Source organism: Acinonyx jubatus, chromosome D1 (assembly GCF_027475565.1).
Source record: "Acinonyx jubatus isolate Ajub_Pintada_27869175 chromosome D1, VMU_Ajub_asm_v1.0, whole genome shotgun sequence".
In the NCBI taxonomy this organism is placed as follows: Eukaryota; Metazoa; Chordata; class Mammalia; order Carnivora; family Felidae; genus Acinonyx; species Acinonyx jubatus.
This window is the reverse complement of record NC_069390.1, coordinates 104364962-104380635: the sequence shown is the minus strand read 5'-3', so window position 1 is coordinate 104380635 and position 15674 is coordinate 104364962. Positions and strand designations below refer to the sequence as shown.

At 43.7% G+C, this 15674-nt stretch overlaps 2 protein-coding genes across 10 annotated transcripts in view; one reads left to right on the top strand and one right to left on the bottom strand.

The window, feature by feature from the left end:
- Window positions 1–11061, bottom strand: part of ARHGAP20 (Rho GTPase activating protein 20) — a 125157-nt gene extending 114096 nt beyond the window's left edge. The window contains exon 1 of one of the 5 annotated variants that reach the window (XM_027036465.2): window positions 10952–11061. Coding sequence is in view for 2 of the 5 variants with exons in the window: in XM_027036462.2 (XP_026892263.1) it covers window positions 10444–10548 (105 nt within the window). In the remaining 3 variants the exon portion in view is untranslated. Of the gene's footprint in view, window positions 1–9836; window positions 9967–10002; window positions 10343–10443; window positions 10761–10951 lie in introns of those variants that run through there. The other 4 variants (XM_027036462.2, XM_027036463.2, XM_027036464.2 and 1 more) reach the window with 4 other exon arrangements.
- POU2AF2 (POU class 2 homeobox associating factor 2) overlaps window positions 9687–15674 on the top strand; it is a 483397-nt gene continuing 477409 nt past the window's right edge. For 3 of the 5 annotated variants that reach the window (XM_053204129.1, XM_053204130.1, XM_053204128.1), the window contains exon 1: window positions 9879–10051. The gene's annotated coding sequence lies outside the window, so the exon portion shown is untranslated. Of the gene's footprint in view, window positions 10052–15674 lie in introns of all 5 variants that reach the window. The other 2 variants (XR_008290705.1, XR_008290706.1) reach the window with 1 other exon arrangement.

Sequence of the window (15674 nt, the reverse complement as noted above, 5' to 3'; positions counted from 1 at the left end):
GAAACACACAGAGAGAGCAAGCTCTCTGGTCTCTTAGTCGGGCACTAATCCCATCATGAGGGTTCTGCCCTTGTGACCTCATCTAACCTAATTATCTCCCAAAGGCCCCGGCATCTAATCCTGGGGGTTAGCCTTCAACATGAATTTGGAGAAAGGGCACAAACATTCACCCTGTAGCAGAGGTTTTTGCTAAATGCTCTGGAGACATGAGAGGCATGAGTCATGAAACTCCAACAGATCACAGTAATGTGATGTACATACATTTCTTCAAAGCACTATGTACACGAGTGCGTGTATACATGCACATACATAACCCTGATGCTACATACCCACTCATTTTTGTGACACTGTAGTTTATAACACGTTAGTGGCAATTTAAATTGAAATCTAGTACATTTTCAGCTACGGATAACTCCCAGGAAGGCAAGCTGTATAATCACATATTTTTGTTATGTTGTTACGTGGTCCTTTAAGGCAGAAGATATCTTTACTTTGCGAAGCACAGCCACCAAGTCCTGGAGGCAAGATAAGAACTATGAAGGAATTCAGACACCTCGGTTACTCAAGGCCCATTTTCTGCAGGCGCCATCAGCCGTCTCACCTCTCCTGGTCCACGGAACATGTTACACCTTCTGTCCACACACATTCCACCAAACCAGACCCGGGACAAAACGGACAGTGAGAAACTGCTTCACAACAATCTTCACTTCACTAATGAAAGCAACAACTGCACTATTTAGGTATCTGTGACTTGTGAATACTCAAGTCCATTAAGTTGCAACTCTCCAGACTGACTATTTTACTTTAAATTGGTAATTACTTTTTTCTTTTTTTTTTAATAATTTTTTTTAATGTTTATTTATTTTTGAGACAGAGAGAGACAGAGCATGAATGGGGGAGGGTCAGAGAGAGAGGGAGACACAGAATCCGAAACAGGCTCCAGGCTCTGAGCTGTCAGCACAGAGCCTGACGCGGGGCTTGAACTCACGGACCACGAGATCATGACCTGAGCCGAAGTCGGCCGCTCAACCGACGGAGCCACCCAGGCGCCCCTAAATTGGTAATTACTTTAAAAAAAAATTTTTTTTTTAACGTTTATTTATTTTTGGGACAGAGAGAGACAGAGCATGAACGGGGGAGGGGCAGAGAGAGAGGGAGACACAGAATCGGAAACAGGCTCCAGGCTCTGAGCCATCAGCCCAGAGCCCGACGCGGGGCTCGAACTCACGGACCGCGAGATCGTGACCTGGCTGAAGTCGGACACTTAACCAACTGCGCCACCCAGGCGCCCCATTACTTTTTATATCAATGTGTAAAAATAAGATTGTCCTAAGTTTTATTCCATAAAAACATAATTTATTCTGTCCTAACATATGAATGTTAGATTCAGAAAAAAAATAATTTTTCTTCTGCCATGTTAAATTGCAATATTGTGCTCACATTTTAAATAAAAATAACTATAGAAGCATAGTTATAGGAAGCGTATGAAATGGAATAACCAGGAAGCATATGTAATGTCTTCCTATACTCAAGATTCAGGACATAAGGGGCTCCTGGGTGGGTCAGTAGGTTCAGAGTCTCACTCTTGATTTTGACTCATTGGATTTGATCATGATCCCACAGTCTGTGGGATGGCGCCTGGCATCGGGCTCTGTGCTGATAGTGTGGAGCCTGGTTGGGATTCTCTCTCTCCCTTACTCATACACATGCTCTCTCTCTCCTCTCACTATGCCCCTTCCCTACTAACATGTGCTCTCTCTCTCTCTCAAAGTTAAATGAACATTTAAAAAAAGATTCAGGATATAAAATGTTTTCTGAATTGAGAGAGTTTCAACTGGGTTTCCCAAACATGTTACCGTCCATAGTGGAATCATCTGAGGCACAGAATTCATTGCACCCACATATAACTTGGAACTGCAGTTCTAGAAGTTTGGGGAATATGCCAAGCTTTCCAACAGCAAGCAAGACTGATAGATCACCGTGACAAATAGGCCTGGCTGAGGAACTCCGGAAGTACAACAAGTGCCTTAAATAAAACTTCTGAAAATGACAGCTACCAAGGCATAAAAATTACACATTTCCAACGTAATCAGACCAATGATTGTAGCATTGATTGTCACTATTGGTTCATATTTATTGTGATGATTTACTTTATCAGTCAACTTGATTGTCCACAGATTCCCAGATTAAACATTTCTAGGTATGTCTGTGAACTCTTTCTGGATGAGATCACCATTTATCTCATTGGATTCAATAAAGCACACTGCCTTCCCCACACTGAGTGGGCACCATTCAATCTCTGGAGGGCCTTCATGGAACAAAGAGTGGAGGAAGGAGAAATGTGCCCCTTTTTTACTGCCTCACTGTTAAGCTGGGACATCTCACCTCCTCTTGACTCAGGAAAAGACAGTGGTGAATTAAACTACACTTTTCCGGGTCTTTTGCTTACAGATGACAGATCATGGGACTTTTATTGGTCTGCTTCTCTGGAGAACCCTGACTAATGCATTTACCTAACGTTTACCTAAGGGCAGCAGTGAACATAACATTCAATGGTAGATGGAAAAACTGGAGACAGACTCTGCTCCCCAAAGAATGAAATTACCTCTCAGGATAAAAACCTCTCAAATGTGCTTTCCTCAGCTGGTTACATAGAATTCAGATCTACTCTCTCCTATATCTAATGTTATAAATAACAACAACAGCACCTATAATCTAGTTAGGAAGAGAAAAAGAGTTGGAAGATCTGGTTCCAATTTCAGCTTTGCTGCTCACTACATGTAGCCTTGGCAGAGCTCAGCTCCTTCTTCTGCAGAAATAGGTTAATAATTCTTACCTCATATCATTGATGTGTATTATATATAGTTAGGCATTCACATAAAGAGGTTTTAAAATTTTTACTATCCCATACATTATAAACATTAAATTCTTATCTTTCTGCTCAAGTTTCCATCTTATTTGACATTTATGACCTTCAAGGGTGACCCCTTTGAAAGACAGTGTTATGGACTGAATGTCCGTGTCCCCCTCAAATTCAGATGTTGAAGCCCTAATTCCCATTGTGATGGTATTAGGAGGTGGGGTTTTTGGGAGGTGATTAGGTTTAAAGGAGGTCATGAAAGTGAGGCCCCTGTGATGAAATTAGTGCCCTTATAAGAAGAGACCAGAAGTAACTAGTTCCATCCTCCTCTCTCTTCCCTTCCCTGATTCCCCCAACCCTTCCCATGAAGACACAGAAAGAAGATGGCCAATCACAAGCCAAAAGTAAACTCTCACCAGGAACTGAATTGGCCGACACTGAGTTCATGGGAATTCGGAGCCTCCAGAACTGTAAGAAATCAATGTCTGATGTTTAAACTACCCAATTTAAGGCATTTTGTTATGGCAGCCTGAGCCCAATAAGACAGCATTCACTCATTTGCATGTAAATATTCTTGTATTAAATTCAATGAAATAAAACTCTTTTTATTGCTTTACCCCTCCTTCCACCTGCTAAAAGATACTAATTGGCTTCTTCAGTTTTCTCAAAAGTGCAGAAAATACTTTCTTCTTTTGACCCATAAGAAACAACCTTGAGATATACAAGACATGGATTATCACCACCATTTTACAGACAAAGAAACAAAGTACATTCACAAGTTCAGAGTTCACACCAGTGATAACAGAGGCCATTTTTCATTAATCTAATTCAGATCTTGATACTTCCAGACTCCTCTCACCCAAAACCACTTCATGTACCTGATTTTATGAAATTCACTTTGTGAATAACACCGGAAAAGGATTCAGTAGGATCCTGGTTTAACCACAAATACAATATTTTCTCAGTATTACAGAGTAAAACTAAAGCTTACTCACCAAGATGTTTCATTCAAACCCCAGCATAAGACACACACACATGGCCAAAGTTGGCTCTCGTGGGTGTTCTACCATGAGCTGCTATAAACAGATCTGGACCCAGAGAATGCAGTAAGAAAAGACAGAATGAAGTGTACAACAACAGCTGTCACATTTTAAAATGTTGGAGCTATTTTAAAATCCTATTGCTTTGACTGACTTTCTGCGCCTGTAAGTCTGTCTTCTGTATCCCAACACCCATCTTATTTAAGAAGTTTTCAATTAACACATGAAACCCAAGAGGGTGCTTGAGTATGACACAAGTGATCCCTAACCAAAATTATTCTAATATGTGCTTCCATTTCATTTCATAAAAACTGCTCTATCCCAAATGTAGATATCTTCAAAGATACATTACCCAGAAGATTTATACAGAGTTTTATCGAGAATTCATTATCTAGAAGCATTATATATATATATATATATATATATATATATATATACACACACACACGTATATATACACTTATGTTTCTATTATCTTTTAGAACCATATTTTTAGAAATTAGTATACAAATCTATTGTGTATCTTCTGAAGAGCCTAAGTGACAGAAAATCCTTGCTTTCTAGAAGTAATCAAATTATCTGACTAGTGAATAAAGGTGGATAAACCAGGTAAGAAATTCTGCTTCAGGTTAAAATAATAAATGTGGCTATTAAAATAAAGAGAGTAGCTTCTTATACAGCATCTACAGACTGGCTCCTGAAATGCATCACACTCTTTCCTGCTTCAGGAGCTTTAAATAATTGCTCCCACTTTTTGAAATCTTTTTACAGCATCTCGTTTCCACTCATAAAAGAGTAAAGCCTCACTTAAAAGAGGCTTTCCCTGAAACCTTAATTCTAGAGTGGCCTAGCTGCACATCCATGTTTGTCTAAATTGGCATCACATTTGTTGTTTTAAATAACAGTTATCACCATTTATTAATTTGTTATTATTGTTGTTTTTGTCTCTTCCTCTCAACCTGTGCTTTCCAGTATATTATCCACTAGACTCATCTGGTAACTTGAATTTAAATTCAAATAAATCATAATTAAGTAAAATTAAAGAAAATGACAAATTTGGATTTCATCAAAATTGAGAACTCAGTTCCTTGAAAGACACTGTTAAAAGAATAAAATGACCAGCCACAGGACAGGAAAAAAGCATTTATAAATCACATATCTGATAAAGAACGTGAGTCCAGAATACACAAAAAACTCTCAAAACTCAATAACATGAAAACTGAAAATCCAACTAAAATTAGGCAAAATATTTGAATAGACACTTCACTAACAAGAACACATGGATGACAAGCAAGCACATAAAAAGATGCTCAACATGGGTCATTAGGGAAATGAAAACCAGAACCATAGTGAAATACTACATTATACCTTCTAAGATGACTATAATCAAAAAGATAATTAAGTGTAGGTAAACATGTGGAGAAATTAGACTCTTATACACTGTTGGTGGGAATGTAAAACCACTTTGGAAAACAATCTGACAGTTTCTTAAAAAGTTAAACATACACCTAAAATATGATGCAGCCATTCAACCTCTAAGTGTTTACCCAAAGGAAATGAAAGCGTAGGTCCATACAAAGACTTGTACATGAATGTTCATAGCAACTTTATTTGTAATAGTCAAAATGTGGAAACAACCCAAATATCTATTAAACAGGTTAAGGGATAAACAAACTGGTTTCTCCACATGATGGAATACTACTCAGCAATGAAGTGAACTACTTACATGTGCAAAAACATGGATGAATCTTCAAATAATTATATTGAATTAAAGAAGCCACACCAAAAAAAAATACATAGTATGATTTCATTTATATACAATTACTGAAAATGAAAATTAACCTGTATTGACAGAAAACAGACCAATGGTTGCTAGAAATGGGGAGGAAACTAAGGAATTAGAAAGGAGCACAGATGTTAGGGGATGATAAATATGTTCATTATCTTGACTGCGGTGGTGGTTTCACAAGTATACACATATGTCAAAGGTTATGGATTTATATGCTTTAAATGCGTACAGTTTATTGTATGTCAATTATAGCTCAATGAAACCATTAAAATTTTTTTAGTTCTTCAGTTGTACTAGCCACATTTCAAGTGCTCAACAGTCACATGTAGCTGGTGGCTATCAAACTGGACATCGTAGATCAAGAGCAGTTTCATCAGCACAGAAAATTGAACAGCAATGATCTAAGCCAGGGGTCAATGAAAAAATCAACAGCAATGATCTAAGCCAGGGATCAGCAAACTATACACCAGGGACCCAACCACTTGTTTTTCTAAGTAGAGCTTTACTGGAACACAGTTATGCCCACTCAACTACATACTGTCTATGACAGCTTTATCTGCTATAACAGCAACGTGGATGGCTGTAACAGATATCTTACGGTCTACAAACCTATATTATTTACTTCTGGCCCCTTAAGAAAAGGTTTGCTGACTCTGGTCCACATAAAAAACTCTGAACACAGGGGCCATATCTGTCCTGTTCATTGTCGTACATAAACCAACTAATGTTTATTGAGTACCTGATATATAGCACTGTCCTAAGCAATGGAGAGGCAGCCTTGAACGACACAAGAGCCTTATTCTCATGGTTTTCACAATCTGCTGAAGGGATCAGGTAACATAACAAGAAGTAAATAAGTAAATAGGTAAGGATGAATGCTAAGATGACAATAAAACAGAAGGTAGAGGGGTGCCTGGGTGGCTCAGTCAGTTAAGCTTCTGACTTAAGCTCGGGTCATGATTTCGTGGTCCATGAGATCACGCTTCACGTCAGGCTCTGTGCAGAGCCCAGGGCCTGCTTCAGATTCTGTCTCCCTCTCTCTCTCTGCCCCTCCCCCTCTCAAAAATAAACACTAAAAAAAAAAAACAAAAAAAAGCAGAACAACAACAACAGAAGGTACACAGAATGACTGAGAGGGAACTTCCACTTAGGCAGTCAGAACAGGCTTCTAGGACCTAACACGTGAACAACATGAGGAAGTCAATATTGCAAAGACCTGTGGCAGAAGCAGAGGTAATGAAGAGGAATGAATATGAAGGTCTGATGTGTGAAAAAGAAGATCCACGTGGCTGGAGAATACACAAGACAGAAAAGGTAGATAAGGTGGGAGAAATAGAGAAAGCTAAGAAAAGGAGTCTGAATTTTATTCTAAATATGATGGAAAGCCACTATGAACTTTAAACAAGTGAGCAATACAATTTATGTTTTTAAAGTCCTGGCGCCTGGAAATGGGGCCAGGGAAGAACAAGAAAGATGTTAGATAAGGTTAGGGAGTTTCTGCAAAGGTAGAAGGGAGAGATGGTGGTGGTTTGGCTTGGACGACAGCGGCAGCAGTAGATGTGAGGTGGAGAAATTAAAGATAACGCTTTGAAGTAATGGTTGACTGGCCTTTCTGAAGGTTGCTGTAGAGTAAGGAAATGAGAGGAGTCAAAAATGAATCCGAGATTTTGGCTTAAACAAGTGTCACACAGTATACTACAAATTTGGGAGAAACTTCAATTAGGGCTAATACTGAATGCTTATTATATGACAATATTCACTCAATTTGACATTTAATATTCCCAACAATCTTGAGAAGATAGGTACTAACTATTGTTATTTTCATTTTATAAATAAGAAACTGATGGTTAAGTTTAAGTAATTTTCCTAGGTCAGAAAGATAGTACCAACACAGTAGAGACTTGAACCTAGGTCAACACACTCCAAATTTCACCACATTGTATGAAACTGCCTTCTTGACAGTTAATTTCTGGGAATGTGAGCCATATTTTAAGCAATGGCAGTACACTGGATTAAAAGTCTCTCAGGATGACTAGCTTGCAAGATGCTATTGTTTTGTTTGTTCTCTTATTCAAGATCACCTTATTTTCATAGAATAATGGATACAATTTCCATCTATATGCTTTTCAAAGCAGTTTCTGCACCATTACCCTTTTGATTCCCATTTTACAAATGAGGACAACGAAACAAGTGATTTCCTCAAGATCATTAAGAGAGCAATAGAACTAGAAAAGCCAGGTGAACTGATTCCCCACAGTGATTTGGCCAATAAACTTGTCTTTAAAAATTTTGGCCAATTAGAAAAAAACACATTTTACATTACTACCCAAAATACACATACATGTATGAAATAGAGAAAAAGAAGTACTACAAAACTGTACTTATCATTACTAACTTGCTACCATTTCTTTTTCTAGTTAATGTTTTATAATGTTGATTGTAACTGTCAATTTAAACAACATTGATCCAGGCCTTGGAAATTAACACTACAACCACAGAGTAGACTTTTTTAGAAGTCTTGTGACTCACTAAAGTTACCAAACACCAAAAAGGCAAGATGAAACATAAAAAAGATCAATCTGTTGGATATTTGGGTTACATGAAGACTGGAGTCCACAACAGTATAAATGGCAATGATTCTATGAGCTACATTTTGGAAATGTTTATTATTATTATTCCTTTCTATTGCTAACATGGAGGTCTGAAATCAAGGCATGCCTGTTACTGTTTAAAATATGCAGAGATGCACTTTTCTGGAAAAAAAAATACTAAATGCAAAATAAAACAGTTCTTCAACCTCATTTCTGCCCCAAAGGGAGTAAAAAGCTGTAGACTGACCAGGTTAGCAAAATCTATTTCCTTTAAGTTAATAAAGAAAAAGAAAAAAAAACTGCTGGTAATGTGACAACCCATTATGATGTATAATGAAGGACAGCATCTTAAGGACAATGGCTTAAGACTGGAGGCAACCTTTCATTTTTTCAACAAGTACTACTTGATAAATGTTCAAGCTACTCCAAAGCCCTTTGCCAGTATGCTTAATTTCCCTTAGTAAAAAAAGGAAGACAACTGTCCAGGAATATAAATCTTCGAATTTTCCCAATTCCTTAAGTTTGCAAGAATAAAAAAAAAATGCTTTAAAATCTGTGTCAATTACTTTGAACATTCATTTACCTTCCTGAATGTGGCGCTAGCCTGGTAAATTCCCTCTCTCTCCCCCCCCCCTCTCTCCCCCCCCCCCTCACACACACACACACACACACACACACACACACACACACACACACACACGCTATCCCTGTGTCTCACCTCGCAAGGGGAAGAGCGACAAGGACAAACCATAGCCTCAATACATCAAAGGCTGGCCAGCCCTACAGCCCATACATAAATCACCAAGTTCATGGGCACTCCTAGGTGGCTCCGCGACACGGTCAACGTCCTTGGCAGCTCCCATTCCCTTCGATACTCCGGACAACCACCTCAACTCTCCTCAACGGACCTTCAGCCAACCCAGGACCCTGCTGGGCAGACTCAGGAAAGGCTGTGAGATCCGCACCAAACGAAGGCCTGAGCAGCCCCTCCAGGCTCTAATATAAATGCAGTGCCTCCAGGCATTTCTCTGGGAAGAGTTCGGCGATCTCCTCTAATCCCCATGTGTTTCCACAGAAGCTGGGAGGGCACTACCGACACACAGGGCAATAAAAGGCCAGATACCAGGAGGTCCTGGGAGGGCAGAGGAGAGGAGGGCGAGGGCTGCTGCCAGACACCCCCAAATCCAGTCCCCGGAGAGCCTTGCAGCAGAGGCCGGGGGCTCGAGGCCACGTGCACTTGCTCCGGGTACCTTTCCAAGACGCCCGGCCGGGTCGGTACCGGCACGCAGCATAGCGGCCGGGTGCACGGGAGCGGAACGCTACAAGTTGTCACCCGCGTCCCCTCCCGGCTCTGGCGGGGCACCCCCGCGCCGCTCCACGCCCACGCCCGGGCCCCACTCCGGCCCCGCCGCGGCCCGGGGAACCCGCAGGACGAAGGCCCCTGTGCCCGGCCCCCGCGACCCTCCCCGCAGCCCTCCGGCCCCACCCAGTCCGGTTCCAGGCCGACCCAAACCACCGTGTCCCCGCTTTGCAGACCGTTAGCATCCCAACCATACCTGCGGGTCTGACCACCAACCACTCCACGGACCCGGAGTCGTGGCGGAAGCTCCGCGCGGGCGCAGGAACCGACCACCCCCCTCCAAAAACACCCACAAAAACCCGCGCAGCGGCCGCGCCTCAGCGTCCAGGTGAGGGGCTGAGCGCCGCAGCCCGCCCTCCTACCTTCCTCAGCGCGGGCCCTGACGACTAGAAGCTGACCCGTCTGCTGGCGGTGAGCGGCCGGGGGGTTTCGGGGGGGGGGGCGGTGGACGGGGGACAGGCGGTGCCCAAAGCCGGCCCGCGGGCCCGGCTGAAAGAGCAGCCGGGCCGCCAACCCCGCGGCGGACGGACGCGGGGAGGGAGGCTGCGGGGCCGCTCCGGGAGCGATTACGACTCTAGACGCTGAGGGCCCGGGGGTCTCAGGGTGACTTGGGAGACGGCGGCGCCGTGAGGGCGGGGAAGGCGGGAACGTCCCGGGACACACGCAGCGGGCCGCGAGCCTCGAGCGTTAAATCCCCGAGGCGGTCGGCTCGCGCGCGGCGGTGGCGGCGCGGAGGGCGCGCGCGGGGAGTGGGGCGGCGGCGGCGGCGGCGGCGGGCGGGGGGCGCCGCTCAGCGTCCTCACCTTCTTGGTGCCGGGGCCTCCGGCGATCCGAGACACTCCTGTCAGAGAAGAGGAGCGCCCCGGCTGCCCCCCTAGAGTCTCCTGCTGGGGGGACATCGCTTCCATGAAGAAGACTTCCCCGCAGAGCCCAGCCCAGGAGGAGGCTACGCGGTCATGTCCTCGGGACGGCGGCCAGAGCGAGGACGCGCGGGCCCGAGGCGGCTGCGGCGCTCAGGCTGCGAGCCGGGCTCCGGGTGCGGGCGGCGCGCCTCCCGTCGGGGCCATGCACCGCCGCTGCGCTCACCACCGCGGGCTGCAGGCGATTGCGGCGGCGACCGCCAGTCCGCGCCGCGGCCCGCCCCGCCTCGGGCCCGCCCCCTCCGCGCCGGGCGCCCCGCGCGGGGACCCGCCCCCGGCCGCCGTCCCCCGGCCGCGGCGCTCCCAGCGGCTGCCTCGGACTGCGGCGCGCGGGGCCGGGCGTCTTTCTCTGCAGACACGGCTCTGCAAGGGGTACAGGCGACCGACTGACCTTGCCAGCCCGCAGGAGCTCACCGGCCCGTGTCACGAACGGGGACCTCTAGGGCACGGACACGCGCCTCTCCCGCCGCCCGGCCCACGCGCACCCGACCCCCATTCCTGTCAGCGACGCGGCGGCGCGTGCGGCGGCGCAGTCGCGGCGACCTCAGCCCGAACGGAGGAGTTGCGGTGACTCCCGCCTCGCTTTCGGCGGACTGCAGAGGGGTCGCCCCCACCCGCACCCCACCCCCACCCCTACTCCACCCGCAAAGCCTCGGGATGGAGCTGCGCGTCTCAGGGTGCCGCGTTCGCGCACACTGAGCAGCCCCCAGTGTCGCTTAACCTCTGGAGCAATCCCGAACGTTAGCCTTTTCGGGTAGCCCTCGTTGGCTTCTGCAGCCGCAGGTCAGCGGACCCTGCACAATTTGCACCAGCGGTTTCCGCTGTCTGCGGCTGCAGAGACACTGGCATTCCGAACGTGAAAGCGCAGTTAAGGAACATGCAGGCAAGAGAGAGCACTCTGAAATTTGGCTTAGCCATTGAGAAGGCTACAATATGTGGAAGTGTTTATCAGATATCTGCGCCGAGAGCATAACTTCCTGACAGCCCAAATAGTGGCAAATTTTTTTAAGGCCAAAGAATAATCAGAGGGAGGGGATTTGGAGCCGACCCGGGTCGAGTTGAGTGTTGCTGCACTTTGCAGGACCAACTGACTGGTGCGGATGATTCGGTAGGTGGCATTCTTCCCTTGGAGTCAGGACTACAGAAAGGGCGGATTAGTAATGAAGGACACCACTGCATGATACTATGTGGTTGAAGGGGGTTTATTTGTTTTTGTGGTTAAAAAAAAAAAAGATCGAGGTTCCTGTGGGGTTGAGCTGTTATCAGGACAGGTTGTAGAAGAATGGGGCTTTGGCCGGCTCTGTTCCAAGCAGGAGATGCTATCCAAAACACACACACACACATACACACACACACACAACCCCAAACTCCGGAATTGTTTATTATGGAAGTAACAGGGAGAAAATGTTCCAGCCCATTTTAAGCCTTGTCCACATCACATTGTTCAAAGCAGACTTATACAGGCTTTATAAGTCTTGATTTATATAATACATATGTACCTAAATCATTCTAATATATATATGGATATATGTGTGCACAGACACAGTTTTTCAGGGGTGGCTCCCTGCTTAGACCCATGTGTAGTGCTGACTTCACCCACCATAGAGTTTGTCATGAATTTTATGTCACAGAGGGCTTTGCAGTCCTTTCATTCCTTGTTGAAATCATGCTGTTGTGTTTCCTATCATGAAGGGACAATCCCAATTTTCCTTACTCCGCTTCATTTTTTAAATTTCAATAATACTTATCCCCTTCTAATATTTCCTTAAATAGGAAATAGTTAATATTTATGAAAATAAAATATTTATGAAATATGCATTTCATTTAATATTTCATTTATTATGTTTAATGTGATTTATGTTTGTCTTCCATGGGTCAGAAATCTTGTTGTTTGTTGTTGTATCTCAAGAGCCTAGAGCCCTGTCCAGCACAACAAATGTTTGTTAGTTGAATGAATGAGTGAGACACAGAAAGGATATGAGATAGATCCAGAAGGGCCAGGCCTGAGTTGGTTATTTTATGCAGAGATACTATCTCATGCTCCAATCAAAGTATTATTTCTACTGCACATGTGGAAAACTCACTTTCAGTTCCAAATTTGTAAGTGCTTTTATTTCAAATTCCATGAATTTTGATTTGCATAAAAAAACCATTCCACTCAGGAGGTTTGAGGGAGGTCTCGCTTTGTAAAGAAAATTGTGTTTGCTCAGATTAATATCACCAGAATAATGTTGTGAGAACACAAATCTGATCACAGTCACTCCCCAGCTTAAAATCTTCCTTGGCTCCTAAGTCTATGTAATAAATTTCAAATGCCAGAGTGTGATATACAAAGCTGCCTACAATCTGAGGCCTCACTCCCACTTCTTTGTCTTCTCTCCTGCCCTACTTCAACCCTCACTCACCCTGTTCTCCCTCACACTGAACTATTTGCACTTCCAAGAGCGCCTGGACCTCTCACATCTTCATGCCTTTGAACCTGCTGTTCCCATTGTCTAGGAAGTTTTCCATCTATATGTTCCAACCTCTGTTGTTTTACATGTATTCCTCTAGTTCCTGGTGTATAGTAAATACCTGATAAGAATTTGTTGAGGAAAGAAATCTTTATGTCAATAATTACCTCCGGAAAATCTTTCTGAATTTACTTCTCTTTACCTAGCTAATTTTTAAAAATATCTATTTAATTATTTGAGGGGGGGGGAGGGGCCGAGAGAGGGAGACAGAGAATCCCAACCAGGCTCCGCAATGTCAGTGTGGAGCTGGATACCAGGCTCGATCTCACAAACCAAACTGTGAAGTCATGACCCGAGTTGAAACCAAGAGTCGCACGCTCAACTGACTAAGCCACCAGCGCCCCTACCTAGCTACTTCTACACAGCAACCACACACACAGGGTTAAGTGTACCTTCTGTGGTGGTAGCATGACATTTTTGAGTGCTTACTTTATACCAGATACTAATCTAAACATTTTACACCTACTAATTCACTTAAATCTTAATAGTAATCCTACAAGGTAGATTCCCTTACACCCCATTTTACAGTTGGGAAAACCAAGCCACAAAGATGTTAAATAACTTGTTCAAACAGATGGTAAGTAGTGAGACCAAACTTGGAAACTGGGAGCTGTGTTCCAGAACCAGTTCTCTGTCTCTCTTTTTTTTTTTTTAAATTACAGTTTATTTTTAATTTATTTTGAGAGAGAGAGAGCGCACAGGGGTGGGGAGAGGGACAGAGAGAGAGACCCCAAGCAGGCTCTGCACCATCAGTTAAGAGCCTGTCGTGGGGCTCTATCTCATGACTGTGAGATCATGACCTGATTCGAAATCAAGAGTCAGATGTTCAACTGACTGAGCCACCAAGCGCTCCCAGAACAAGTGCTCTTAACCCCTTACTTATACTGCCTTTCCCGTGTGGCTCCTTCTCTTCATAGCACACATTACACTACACTATTATCATGCTTATGCTTCTTGGAATTAAAGGTTGTGCTTTGTCTTTTCTTTTTTGTGCCAAGCAGAGTTACACTCTTAATGATTTTTTTTCAACAACTTTGCTTTGAATGAATGAGTGAAGTAGTAAAAACAACCATTTTCATTAAGCTATACAGTTTAAGGAAGATGCTCTGATGGGGGAGAAATAACCGTGGACTAGTCCTATATCATTCCTTAGACCGTGAAAGAATTTTGCCTGCACTGGGAATGTTATGTTGCAGAAAAGGATGATGCCAGAAAATAAAAGTGATGACAAGGCATTTTAAGGAGTGTGATGACCATGTCTGACACAAGCAGGATGCATCCAGAATGTTTTGAAACAAACTGTAAAGCAAAGTACTAAGAATAGCAAAGTGAAGCAGCTGGGAAACACCAATAGCAGACCTTTAACAGGAACTAGTCTAAGAATGAAACCAAAATGTTTAGCCAACCATTAGAATGAGTAACAGTGAATAAATTTAACTATGAAAGGGGATGTCTGTGCAACTCATTCATCAAATGTATATTTATTGTGTGCCTGCTATGTGCCAGACACTGTGCCATGCGCTTGGAATATAGTCAAGTTGAGTCCTCAAGTGTGATCCTCGTAAGCCCCAAGATGCACACAAGAATCATGGGCAGTGCTATCTGAATTTTCTAGAGCAGAGGTTGCAAGCTGAGGGGCCACAGAGTGAATTCAGGTGTGTTTTTCAACATATAAACCTTTCATTTTTTTTTTTCAAATTTGTTGCCAACCTTAAAAATCAAGATATTTCACATAGAAAAATGGGTGAAATTTCTCCAAGCAACAGTCAGCTAAAACTGAGTTGCAGCTGCGTTATTACATTTAATGCTCATGACAACTCTATGGTTGTTATAGTCACCACTGTCTCTAGTGCTGGGTAACTACTAACAGTAAGGTAGTGGAAGATGAAAAACTGGCAAGAGAGGTAAAGAGACCAGAGAAGAATGAGAAACATCAAGTGAGTGTGTATGTGTGTGTGTTTTAAAGTGATACAATTTTTCAGGAAGAGAAAAAGTTGACAGTGTCTTATTGTTGCAAGAGATCAAGCTGTCCCCAAGGTGACTATGAGCCTTGATATAAGAGAGGTTTTGGCTTAGTTAATTATCGGGGTCAGATACAGGGGCTTCCTTTCTCATCCCTTGCCTGGAATCTCAAAGGGGGTTATTTCCTTAAAGAACAGAATCCCGGATTTAAGAGTAGAAGTTTTATGAAGTGGGAGAAGTTAGGGAAAGCAGAGAAGGAAGAAAAGAGGAAGGGGAGTATAGAAGGAGCATGTTAAGAGCTGAGGCTGGCAAAAGAGCTTGGCCAGACTACGAAGGACCTTGGATTCTGTGGTAAAATTTGGACATTGTTCTCTGAGGAAAGTGGTAAAAATGACTGGCATTTGTTGAATGCCTGCCATGTGTTAGATGTACATTACATGCCTTATCTCATTTAACCTCTACTGTCACCAAAGACGTTGGTGTTCTTATACTCATTTTAAATATGAAAATCATGCTCAAGAAACTAGCAACTTTCTGAGGTGACATAGCCAAAAAGTGATGGAGCCAGGAATTGAACCCAGATCTGACTGAGTTTAAAGGCTATATGGTTATGATGTCACCATATTATAATAATAATAG